The 14,137-nt window shown below is 32.9% G+C and overlaps 1 protein-coding gene across 2 annotated transcripts in view; it reads right to left on the reverse strand.

Moving 5' to 3' along the window:
• Positions 1–10,486: 10,486 nt before the first annotated feature.
• LOC127854085 (sushi domain-containing protein 2-like) overlaps positions 10,487–14,137 on the reverse strand; it is a 67,160-nt gene continuing 63,509 nt past the window's right edge. The window contains exons 20-22 of one of the 2 annotated variants that reach the window (XM_052389075.1): positions 12,682–12,795; positions 11,606–11,815; positions 10,487–11,073 (exon numbers count right to left, since the gene is read on the reverse strand). In XM_052389075.1, the coding sequence (XP_052245035.1) occupies positions 11,054–11,073; positions 11,606–11,815; positions 12,682–12,795 (344 nt within the window). In that variant the 3' untranslated portion in view covers positions 10,487–11,053. Of the gene's footprint in view, positions 11,074–11,605; positions 11,816–12,681; positions 12,796–14,137 lie in introns of those variants that run through there. The other variant, XR_008036909.1, reaches the window with a different exon arrangement.

Consider the following 14,137-nt stretch of genomic DNA (forward strand, 5'->3'; position numbering starts at 1 on the left):
TTGTAACGTAATGTCAGGGATATGAGTTCTACACAGACGTGTTAAAAATGACATTAAGCTGTCTCCATATGGTTGAGGCTTAAACTATATTCTTCTATCCATTCGCAACATAACTGTGTGAGTCTATAACTTTACAGACGATCATCTGTTTTAATTATAAACACACGAAAACTGATTTTAAATATTCAATCGTTTTGTGTTAAATATAGGACTTGTACTATACGTATTGCCAAACGAAAACAGCTAGATGACCCACGATTTTTTTAAAAATTATTTTCCCATACTTATGGTCTACAACAAAACATCACAGAAGATTGACTATCCGATCAGAAGTACTGCATCTTTAAAAACAATAATGTTTAATACATTATACAAGTGGTTTAAATTCCTGATTTTCTTAAGAAAGTTTTCTATACGAAGTATTAATAAAATACGTATTGTTTACATTACAGATTACTTTTTTGAGGATATTCTTTGCTTTCGGGGTATACTCGACATAAATAATCTCCGTTTAGTGAGATTGTTTTTTTTCAAGATGACCGATGTCGCCAAATCCGTGTTTATTAAAGGGGTAAGGTATTTTCAAAATAATTCAATGTAATGTTTTTCAATTTCTTTGTAGATAAAAATAGCATTTGTGAGCGATAACGGGTTTATTTGAAAATACTGCTACTGATAATCTCTTCTCTTTTGGCGCTTTACTATGATTGAAGCTGACAAGACCATTTACAGTCAAATCAACTAACAATTTGAAAAATCTACTACTAGTCGGAAATCTTGTAAGAATGAATTGCCAGAGAATTTTCTACCTTGAATCACTTAGCATTTACTTAGATTCAAACAATTGGTATGCTATGTAATGGTATATAATTACCTATCTTTTGGCAAACCGAGTGTGATTTCCAGGAACCATCTCTGCATGTGATATGAAAGCGGTCTTAGTATGTATGTTGGCTAGCCAGGAATGCGACATAGCCAGGCTGACAGTAGACTATAGCATGATTAGGACTCGACATGATCTTGATATGTTGAATGTTGGGTCCGCTGGTCGCCCAGTGTTCGGGAATGTTAAGATCGGCGCAACCTAAAACTGTTTTATTTGATATAATTTTGTGCAAAGTACTATAAGGTAAGTAATATAAATTTGGAGAAGATAAATCTCCGCAACAAAACATAGGGTATTCAATTTACCATGCGCATTATTAAGACTATTCATATAAAGGTTTCGTTAGAGATCTGTTATTGTTTATGGGATTAACATATGTAGATTTCATTCTTAAACAAACAGGTTATAAGCTATATATAGCGTAAAATGTGTCAAATATAAACATACGTAATGTACATACAAACGTATAAGCTACTATAGAAACACAACATAAACGTTTGCTTTATTAAAGTAGCTATTTCGCAGTTGGATTAACATTGTTTTTGAATTTAAGTAATCATTTGTATATGTTATGTTTTCGTATATGTTGTCGGATCAAGAACAAAATTGCAGTCTTTGCAACCTTGTCTGTGGAGTGTATCGATATTAGATCAACACAATAATACGATGTACTTTGCTCGGAAACCGACGTCGGGGTTAATAGGATAGCATTCATTTTACTTAAAAAGTCCATCTAAAAATTATCGAATTTGAAACACAATTTTCTTTATTTTTGTATGAACTACACCAGGTATAAAACAAAGAGAAGAAACATAAACATCAGATGATCTCCTTATTTAACAAAACAAAAAATACAAATTTAAGTGAGAAATCCGACGTTCCATAAGAAACTGGAACAACATGTCGACAATTTCGTCGATAGTATTAGCTAAAGTACTTACTTAAGTGTGACCTTAATTTCATTTATACTTTTGTTGAAATTATATACGATATTATATAATCGACAATTAATCACATAGTATTTTCGTCGATGTTACCTGTAATGTTGATCGAACATGTTGATGTCGATATCGTTGTTGATTTATGTTGTGTGGTAGTCATCAAAATGTGCGTGGTTGATGTAGATATTTATGCGGCGACGGATGAAGTAGCTGCAACGCATTTCATGGTAATAGTATAACGGTAAACACTACTTAAACAATGATCATTAATTGAAAGAGTATTCGTGTGAATGACTGAGGGATGAACATATTTTTTACTTATTATATTCCTTGCTGTTTGGTGAAATCCACTTTCACTGAATTGGTGTTTCATTTGCAATGTCTTGAAGTATTCCTTTGCATATTTTAAGTAAGTGGCAAACAACACATAGTGATGTTGCAGCTTCAATTTTAGTATACCTAGTTTAAGCACATATGTGCTACTTACATTAAGAAAAAAAAATCTAATAACGCCTATTTTAAGATGAGTAGTTCTATGCCTCAATGTATTTATGATTTAGTGTATATTTAATTAGGCTGTATACATTTATATCTTATGGCCTCCAAACTAACATGAAAAGAGCTATAACATAGATGTTATTTTTTTGTTTAGGTACATTTTTTATTCACAAGGTTTCCAGAAAAATCAGTATTCTCAAGAGCGGATCAATATACGTAAGTGAACATATTTATTTTATATGATCACGAGTGGATACAAACGATATCTAAGTAAACAGACGCATCTTCTTTTATTCAATGCGTGTCCATAATTTGTTTTCATATTGAATAGGAAGGGTTAAAAATGTATCCGTAATAATAATGTCTTGACGCCAAAATCGTGAAGTCGTTTCCGTGAAACAATACATGGCTAGCTTTAAATAACTACTTTTTCCATATAAACTATTTATGAAGAAGCAATTCGTCGTTGTCACATTTGCATATTTATTGCGTACTGTAGCAATAGGAATATGTTCGGCTTAAAATGCTTGTATTGATCGTAGCAACCATGTGCATATTGTGAAATACTATGAGTAGAATTGCGTATGCAATAGTAATTAGTATGTATGTGAGAACGATAACTCTCACCACTGACATGTTTTAGTACATTGAAACATGTTTTGTATCTGTTAAATGCATTTACTTATTTAAGAGCAGTATTTAACACTACTAATTAGGTCAAATTTTTAATATCAAAATTACTTATATTCTCTGCATGAGGTAATGCGCTGCATATAACTCCAACGTATATCACGACGAAAAATGCTAACATCCTTGGCGTTTTTAAATTCACTACATTCGCTTCAATGCAATTTTTACATTGCAGTCGGACAAATTGTTTCGTGTTATCTTATCAAGTTGAATGCTCGGAGTTAAGCGAGTAAAGCGAGATTGTCACGTTTTAGTTTCATATGAAAAAACATTAATGAAACCAACAACCAGTACTTTCAGTTGGCCTAACCTTTACAACAATCGCGTTTGTGCATGAGATATTTCATTTTAATGAATTTTCAATAAATAAAACTTCGTAAGACAGCTTAATATTTTAGTATATTATAATTGAAAGTCGCAGAAAAAATATGCAATAAATATACACATTCACACGTCGCTTTGGCTTTCGTTCGCAGCATTCACGTATTGCATATTTTCTTAAACAATGTTAGAAATCTATGAGGGTTATTATAATGCGATCTAATTGTCTACATAGTTCTAATGCCCTCGACATCAAGTGTTACGTAAGCGGTGTTTTGTTAAAGGCGATATAGCCCGGACTTTAGACCTACGTGTGTAATATCTACGTCTTCGATGTGTCTTTATTTCACATTTAAATGAAACATAGTTTGCTGTATTGAATAACTACTCACATTTAATATATTTCGATTTTGATAACGATCTTGTTGATACTTGGGTACCGGAAGCACTTGGGTACCGAACGAACGACCACGTTCCTGTACGCATATTCTACAAATTTAGTATTTGTGGTCACCTATTGTATACGCTATGAATTTCAATGCATCCCGACAACATTCCGATGTATTCTTCTTTTAAAGTAAAATACGTGCTTCGTACCTGGAATCCACAGGTTGCTGTGTTAATCAAGATTGTGTGTTAAACAGATTGAATGACCTATTTGGTATCCCGAAATAACTATTAATCGATATTGTTTAAGAGGACCTTTACAGTATTTAATACAACTGTGATACCTGAAGAGTTTTTCGGGTTGGGGCGAGTTGTGAGATCGTACGTCTTCGACAATTATCGTCGAGACATAAGTTGCTTTTTTTCAATTTACATAAATTATTTAAATTTAAATAAATCTATTCTGTCAAACGTCATATTTGATATTGTGACATCCAATGCACCAAACCTAATCATTACATCAAAATTGTATGAAGTAACTCCTTTATAGAGAGGACAAAAACATGTGGAGTTCCATTTGACGGTGTAGTGTACCTAAGTCTCACCAAATAAATCACCCGTTTAGCGTCCATTTTGCTGTTAGTAATTATAGTGTTTTATTTCCTGATTTAGGCACCCAAGTGAGAATTTCCTCGTGTGAAAGAAGCAATATAGACATCGGCACTCACAGTACCATCTCTGTCCTGAAAGTTAAAGCCTCTGTCAGCCGGAAGTATCACCTGTTATCATCTTTATTTTCAAAATCTTAAAATTTTCTGTGATGGGTTTGTTTATAATTCTTCCTCGGCAGGCATTGAAGGCAAATTTGCATACTTATAATTCGAATAGGGTTTGCTTAATGCAATCAAGCTGGACGTTTTCTCGTAACTGATATCAAACCAGTCAAAGATAAATGCTGCCTTTGATCTAAAGTGGATGCAGGCGCACATTTTTTTTTTGCATGCCATGTCGGCAAATTTACTTCTGCTTGTAATGTCACGAACAACGTTTCCAGCACTTTAAAGATTGTGTGCGATATTGTGACATTCGATGCACCAAGCTGAATCATTACATCATAATGTAATGAACTAATTCTAAAATTCATTAGTGTTGCAATAAGCTGTTGGAATTTATTCAGGATATTCTGTATAACTTGTTATCAAATCCTGATCTACACAGTCGTACAAGGCCTTAAAAACTTCAACATTGTTATGTCCAGAAAAATAGTTCACATTTAGGTCATGTCGGTGAATAATGGCCTGCCATATTCATTGGCTTTCACTTAGTTTCTGTGGGCAGATTTATATTTCACAAAGAAGGCTCTGCAGTTTACCATCCGTTGAACCGTAATGTCTTATAAACAACAATATGTGATGAAGTACATGTCTCAGGCTCCACTTTCTCTCTACGTGGCGTTAGTAACCTACATTAGAGTATTGCTATGACAGCTGCTGTGTACTTCATCTATTCCGGCCTAACTGTGCATCGGTTGTATCGGGATTATTTCAGGAAACGGGATTAAAAACAAAAGTACTCGAACCATGTTCAGTAAACCTGCACCGTCCGTTTCAAACTGATCATAGGACGAGGCCGGCCTGTCTGAAAAACAAATAAGAAACACACAAAAACGAAGCTTTGTCTTACTAGGCGTAAAACTTAGTATAGTGTAATCTGTACATTAAGGTGGCGGTTAGTCATGTTTTGGTTTGTCCCAAGCGGAAGTCATTCGCTAGTCAATTTTTCATAGAACGTATTTAGAGCAAGAGACACAAATCCAGTTAGTTCTATATATCTCAATAGGAATCAGTAAAAGATAAGTAAGTTATAACATTAAGAGGTATTAATGCTTTTGTATTTGTGTGTATTATCCCCGATTCTTTCTTCTATTCTTTTATTTCTTTACTCAAACTAACGGGCTATCGGTAAAAATACGTTGTTATGAATTATCACTTTAACTTTGCAATAATTAATATTTCAGCTAGCAGAACTAACCTCACCAGCCATATATAGGAACAGAAGGTCGTGAATAGCACATATTCAGTGAGTAAATTGTGTTAAAATAGTCATTTGCATGTATTTGTTCATGTTGTATGATGCAGTATGTGCAGACATGTATATCTGTGTAAGATTATTTATTGTTTTAACTTGTTTTAATATTAATTATAGTGCTTTGATTCCTGTGTGTATGCGTATTACCATATACTCTTGAGGGGAACCACACATGTTTTAATGTATGTTGTGTTGTATATTTTTAGGACGTCATCTTCTACTACTGACTTCCTATAAAACAGCTATATGAATATAGAATAATTGATTGTATTCATGGAATCAAATATACTGTAACTTGCTTGTTACGAGTTCGAGTTATTAGAAATACCCCGCTTGACAGGAGGTTACATTTGTACTAGCGCTGTAAAATGTATGCAGCTTAATTGTAATAATAACACGACATTCATTGCATATTTTGAAATGTGTTTATATCAACGTTAACTATCTTGGTTTAATTCTCACTCCGGCAGCGTGGACCAAACATAAATCTTTCAGTTAAAAATAAATAGAGAAATGCAGCTTATAGTTCACCCTAGTAACGCTTTCACGAGTGTAGTAAGTAAGAGATGGTCGGTTCATCACATTTTAAATAAAACAAAGTAAGCCTCAGGTGTGCAAGGTACTCGTAAACATTGTATTATCTAGCTACTTATCTCGAATTTGTAATATACTATGGTTAGAAATATAATCAACTTACCAATTAAATGGTTTGAATTCATCCGAAAAGTGTCGTAGATGACTGGTTTAAGATCACAACTTCTGTCAGTTGTCAGCTTTTGATAGTTCTTTATTGGTTCCCTCTTAACAAAGAAATGTAATGGTTTGGTAAACGATAAAATGACTTCATCCTCTCTTTCATGTCTATTTGACAAGGCAAACGAAGCTGGCATTTATTACTTTGTATTGATGATATTAAAACACAATAATTTCGTCTTTATTTATTGATTTTACGTGTTACTGTTTTTTTCTGTTTGGTTGTGTTCCAAGATATCAGAGAGAACTGTTCGTGACGTCACAGTAGTTGGCTCAACTGATCAGCGTAACGACCATTTTTAATGCATTCTGGCAGACAGTGAACTACATGTGTACATGTGGGAAAAACACCGGTCAGTCCATGAAACATTGGCTACTGTTTGTTTCGAATTTGGCTATTTTAATTGAAACGTAATTTTAAAATATCAACAAATAAACAAAAAAGCAAACATGAGTATTTGTGGAAATGTAGGTGCAAAATACTCCAAAACTAGATTTCCCTGGTTATAAAACATATAACAATGTGCAGATCACCTTCAAGTTCAAAAGAAAGATAAATTTCAGCAGACGTTATTGAGCCGTTTTCAAATGAGCAAAATCGCTGTATATTGCTGCTGGCCACGGAAAATTAGCAATCTTAACATAATTATTATTGAACAGAATCGACAGAATGTCAATATTTCACCCATTCCATAAATAGAGAATACTATGTTAGTGTGATTGTGTAGTTAAATTTATCCCACGCGTGAAGAAAGGTTTACATGGCACGACTTGCCGAGCATTGTAAGCCTTTCTGAGACGAGTGGGATAAATTTAAGTACACAATCACACTTACATAGTATTCTATTTATTTTATCCTACAATATTTCTTTTATTTAATTTATTCCTGATGCAATCAAAATAGTAGTATTTTTTGATAAAGTAAAAGCAAAAACACATTAAATTAACTGAATCTAACATTGCATAGTAATATGAATTGTGATCTTTCTCGTTTACGGAACTCAAAATATTCCATAAAAATTCCACGCAAAAGAAGGGTAACGAGACAAAATATCGCTATACGCCTCAATTCTAATTTAATCAACGTTCCGAATGGTGCACACTCAAGTAGAACACAGACGGTTGTGTTCAAACTACAATTCTTGTTTCACCACTGTAAAACACAAAAAAACAAAAAATGGCTGCCATTTTGAAATTTACAAAATGTGTAGACACCTTCGTGAAGCATGATTCGGCATTTAACCTCGCCGATATTGTTAATTTTAGTTTATTTTAAAACTCTTCTTTTTACACACGTTTTAGTTACTGACATTAAAAAAGTAAAACATCCATGAGTTATTGTTCTACTCACCGAAGTTGTGTAATAACCATATTTATTTTCGTAAAGTTTAATTTGCTTCCATGACTAGTTAAAATTCTGGACACATTTCTTCATCGCCATCCATCTTTTCCATTTAAAGAACTGGATGTAAGCATGCAATTCTTTGTAGATAGACATTCTTTGATCGACTAACAAAGGAACGACATCAAAGAAATTTCCCTTTTTAATTCAACATCGATTTCCCTCGAAAAGTAAAAGAACAATTAACTGACACTTTTCTTAAATTTTATTCATCAATTGCTCAACAAAAACATCGCATTATTCGAGTACATTCGACATTTTAACGAAATCGAAAATGCAGTCATATCGGTTTCATTTCAGTTAACTGTTCAATAACAACCCTCCAAGTCCGAAGTGTTGTCCTTAAATCCAAAGCGTCTAGCTAGTTTCGTCATTGAAATTACGTCACTTGAGATACGTCATAAATTGCGTAATCAATTGAATGAAAATAAAAGAACGGAAAGCTGGTTCTTCATAAATTTCAGTGAACGACCAAAATAGTATGACTCAAAACCTTTGCCCATCTATGATTTAGTATAAAAGTAAGATATAGTTTATATACGTTTATACACGGCTGAGCCGGGCCGGGCAGTGATAATCGGCCCCAGGTCGAAAACGGCCCTCGGGCTGTTATGCACTCTGCGGGCCGATTATCACTGCCCGGCCCGGCTAAGCCGTGTATTATCTTCTAAATAATCCATCGTAAACACACGCATTCGTTAACTCGTTAAACGACTGCGTACCTAATAACCTGGATGACGCAAACAGGGGTGAAAGGCCAAAAAGTAGTCCCTATGTACCTGTTCTAAATATATGTGGGGTAAACCTTATCTTAAATATCTGTGGGGTAACATTATCTTTTCTGTATGGGTCCTATTATTCTATAAAATCATTAGCTGTAGGATAAACATCGATATGCTTTGATTTTTGTTTAAATATATGAAAGATACTGTCCAGCAGATAATTACATACAAACATTTGTATGTATTTAATGATTACTGTAAAGGCACGTACTTAATTTTTGCAAACATGCAATACAATAAAATGAAATAAGTTGTCAACCTGAAACTGTAAGAGGGCGCCACAAAATCCACACGAGTAGTAAAATCCATCCGAATGTATTAAGATTACATGAAAGACCTGCATATGCATTTGCACTAATTATTTTGCAGTGAGGTACATTCTTATTGAAACATGCGGATATTGTAGGCGTGAGTTTAAATACCACTGGAGGCATGTGCAGAATAGATAAATATATTATGATTGTGTAAGTAGATACATAAAAAGCTAAAGGCACTGTTAAATTATCGAGGAAATACCGTTAATCAATCGATTTTAATACTACTGCCTAAGACACGAAAACTACAATACTAGTTCAAACTTAATAACAACCTGATGTTATCATTTTCTTCATGCGGTTGACCAAAATATTCCATGATTCATGTTGTTAATTGCACAAAGAAGCTGTTTTATGCTTCTTTTTGTGTGGAGAGTCCCCTCGCTGGAAGTTGAATTTCACAGAACTTGAAGTCAACTCGCTTGTCACTGGTTCCCTCTCTGCCCATCCAAGGCGGACGCGGATAGCATATGGCCGTTCATACTGTATTTTACACCATCGGGCCTCGTGATTGCATCGTGGAAAATCATTCACGTCATTGTGCAATACAAATCTATATATTTTTAATATGAAACCCGCGGCGTGACACATGTTCATACCATTAACAGGTTTTGAGCAAACTTAGTAGATAATAAATATTCGCCTTTACATTTACACCAGTACACTTTCATAGTTTGTGAGCAGTACATATTTTATTAAAGTTTTCAATATCAATCTATACAACTTTGTGATAAACGTGGTTGACCAAGATTCAAACTAGTGTAATAATGTGAGCTTACTTTGTTGAGAACTATTATTTGATGTTGTTGCATTAAATATTAAATAAGCAATTGCCTAATAATCGATGTTTAAAAAAGTAAGATTATCAATAATAGCATACGACCTTGTCTAGTGCAAAATATACATAGATTTAGGTATGTTAACTAATTTGAAAAGGGAACGAAGGTGGGTCCAAAATTGTTTCAATCTTGGTCAAATATGCGTATATTCTCTATTTTCTCTAATTCTATGTATTCACAACAAATAGTGTTTTTTTATTAGATTCAATATAGTTTCATAACGTAACAAAATGTGGTGAGTCCGGTAAAAAATACTTCAAAATGACATTACAATTTCAACGGTAGAGCTAAACTTGTCAAACGTGTCAACAACTTGTTCATTGATTTAAACCTGTACTATGAGGACATCGAGCGCCTGTTCATTTCGATGGCATTTATTTAGCACCTTTCAAACAACACGCGTAAGTATTTTGATAACCACTCTTAAAAACAATTTAGAAATACGCGTGTATAAGTGTAAGTGTGAAGGAATCTGTAAAACACACACGTTTTGCGTGAATATTTGATAATGATGCCATTAAAGTATTTCGTGTTTTTGTGTTTGGTAATGTCAGTCATGTGGAACTCATTTAAACGACACTTAAATGTAATACAATTAATTTAATTAAACATCTCCAATTATGCTTACAAGTTCCACAGTATGGTAAATTGAGTTTTCCATGATCATCTACAATGACAGTTATATAGGCTTACATTGTCTTGAATCAATTATGTGCAATGTTTCACTTCGCGATTAACGATACAATTATTTTTGCAAAAGCATGTATTATAATGATTATTATTTTATTTTCTTCGTTGCATCTTAATGTCAGATGATTAGTTCAAATTAGTTCAAATAAGTTCAAATAACTGTTATAGTCTGATATGAAGCTGCCTCAAAACTTTGAGTTTTGCTGTATATTCTCTATTGCTTTAAAACATTATTTTATGTTTGGATAACCTTACACACTCTGACGACCATCTGTTTTTCAAATAGATGAATTCCTGTACAATTCTCTTACACATTTATTCATTGTTAAATTCGTTTTCAATATAAGTTGTGTACTTATTACAGCTGGATGACCAACGACACAAATAATTTACAAAGTTATAATTGCTCAATACTTAATTAACCGCAGCACAATATTCCAGTCCTATGTCAAAGACGATTTGCTATCCAACAATCACTGCATCTACAAAAACAATAATATTGAAAGAATATGTACAAGCCGTTGATGAGCAAAGATAGTACGTTGTTGAAAGAAAGTTTTCTGTACGAATTATTAATAAATACATCGTATGGATTAAAGATGAATCTGTAGAATATATGTGATTGCTTAATGTTTCAGTTAAGTAAGAAAGTATATGTTTTAAAGATGATTGTAGAAGACATAGCCGTGTTGAATAAAGAGATAAGAGATTAAAAATATATATAATTTATTTTTCTTATTTATTCTGAGATATTATACGCAATTATGGTTTTATTTAAATACATTACTAGCCATATTTTGATTAAGATGATTTGTGTAAATGTAAGCTCACAATACATTCAAACTTAAAGTCAACTTCAATTTTTAAAAAATGTAGTCAGGCTTCAAAGAAAATTATGTCATCACGAAGGAATTAAAAAAAACAACAGCATTATACACTTTAAGAAACTGAATAAGAGATGTAATAGTATATAATAGTATAAACGATACATGCTATATTATTGTAAATAATTACCTATCTTCTGGCAAACCGAGTGGGATTTCCAGGAACCATCTCTGCATGTGATTTGAAAGTGGTCTGAGTATATGTGTTGGCTAGCCAGGAATGCGTTATAACCAGGTTGACAGTAGACCAAAGCATGATAAGGACTCGGCAGGATCTTGATATGTTGAATGCTGGGTCCGATTGTTTCCCAGTGTTCGGGAAAGTGGAGATCTACGCAACCTAAAATTTTATTTATTTGATATAATTATATGCAAAGTACTATAAGTAATATACTTTAACATTTGAAGTACATGAATCTTCGCAGCAAAACATAGGGAATGTTTATATTACCATACGTCTGATAAAGACGATTTATCTTGAGGTCTCAAAAAATAACTGTTAAAGATAATGGTATAAACATATGGTATTCTTATTTAAACATACTATTAGCTTTACATAGTATAAAACGTGTTTAACATACACATATACCATTTATATATACAAGTTTGGGCTCCTATGAGAACACTGAAACAACATGGGCAGTATTAGTGCAGCTATTATGCTGTTTGCTTGACATTTGTGAATATGGCATAATAATGAAATGTACTTTGAATGCATGGCGAATGGTTATGGAAAGTAACACAATGGAAGATAAACGCCATCATCATATGCCTCGTTATATATTTGATGTATTTTGTTATAATTACTTTGGGTTGACCGATAAGAAAGTTGCAGTTTTTGTCAGTTTTAAAATTGAATATTATAACCGAGATTAAATCAATACAATAATAAGATTAACCAAGATCTGATATGGCGCCTTGTATTTTCCATAAAAATATCAAGCTAAAATTTATCAACTTTAAAACATAATTCGCTTTTTTATGCACTTTATTCAGTATAAAAACAGAAAAGAGCATAAAACACAACATTATCTTCTAATTCAATAATACATATGTTTAAACACATACGAATGAGCAATCCAAAGTTCCGTAAGAAATGTGCATAACATGTCTTGTTACTTAATGTTAATAAATAATTTTGTTAAACAGTATATATGATATTCTATTACATAAAATAAAGCAGGCAGTTTTCTCCGTCGGTATTACCTGTTATGTTGATGGTACTTGTTGCAGTCGACATCGTTGTTGTCGTTTGCTGTGTGGTAGACATCCTGTTGTATGCAGTTGACGTAAATATTGGTGTGGCGGCTGACGTAGTAGCTGCAACCCATAACGTGACTATTATTAACATAAGTGAACGTATCCGTCTTATATGTAGTGACTACGAATCCCAACCGGTGATTGAAATGCTGGCGGTGTGAATTTACGATAGATGAACTATTATTACTTAATAGTTGCTTTTTTATTTTATCAAGAAACAGATCTGCATAGTTGAAATAAGTGTAACTTCACACATAATTTTGAAATGCAATTCTCTAGGAATAAGGCACAACAGAAAGAAACACTTCTTCAAGTTTCCTTTTAATCATACACATGATCAGCTTTAAACATAAATCAACTTAATTTGTATTTACAGTTTAAGATATAGCATTGGTTAACAATACCAACACACTTTTCTAATCAACACGTCTCAAACTTGAATATCTGAGTTATGAGTGAAGCTTTTGGTATAAAACAACATATTCAAGTTAGAAAAGTGATGCTTTAGGAAAGTTTGCATGTGCGTAGAAAAGTCTTTAAGTCTTTGCCCACATTCGGCTAGGTTCGGAAACATTGTTTGCGGCTACAGCTTTCTGATATGTTTAACAATAACCATACTTAACTTAAAATACTTACTTACACTGATAGATCATACTCATGATGATGCTGTTTATCACTTTATACTATATAAATATATTTCTCTTCTTAAGGCAAACATATAATTCATCTTACCGAACACGAATGTTTTACTAGAATAATGTTCAAGTGTACGGTTAACAAATCTATCGGAAGGACCGAATGGAAATACAGGTGTTAAGGAAAAAGACATTTGACACCGAATGTGAAGCCTAAGAACCTTGTGTAACCGGATAAAGACTGTTCGTTCAAACAGCCATTATAATGAACAGTATCAGTTATAAATATGCCGACAACAATTGCTAACGAGAACCAGACTTCAGCAACTTGCATGACGAATCATATATATATATATATATATATATATATATATATATATATATATATATATATATATATATATATATTTATATATTATTGAATTAACAATCATATACAGGATATATTTTAAGACCTCACATATTCATTCTAACATCGGTACTTCTTAAGAAAGTAAATTTGAATGTGCGGCTTTGAAAGTCATAGTTTGTTAATTATTTTTGCGTTGGTCTCAAAAATGCAAGAAGGCCAACACTGGTTTGCACTTTATAATAAGTCTAGCATTTTAAATAAATTGAATTACTCCACCACTGGTGTTGCAGATCGCCTTAATTCAACTCAAATTTCCAGACGAGAGGCATGTGGTTACGTTCTCGCTGTGAATAACATAGAATAATACACAAACGAAAGCTACGCACTCGATGTGGAATTGTAGGTTTTTTAAGGC

This window comes from Dreissena polymorpha, chromosome 12 (genome assembly GCF_020536995.1).
Source record: "Dreissena polymorpha isolate Duluth1 chromosome 12, UMN_Dpol_1.0, whole genome shotgun sequence".
NCBI classification, from domain to species: Eukaryota; Metazoa; Mollusca; class Bivalvia; order Myida; family Dreissenidae; genus Dreissena; species Dreissena polymorpha.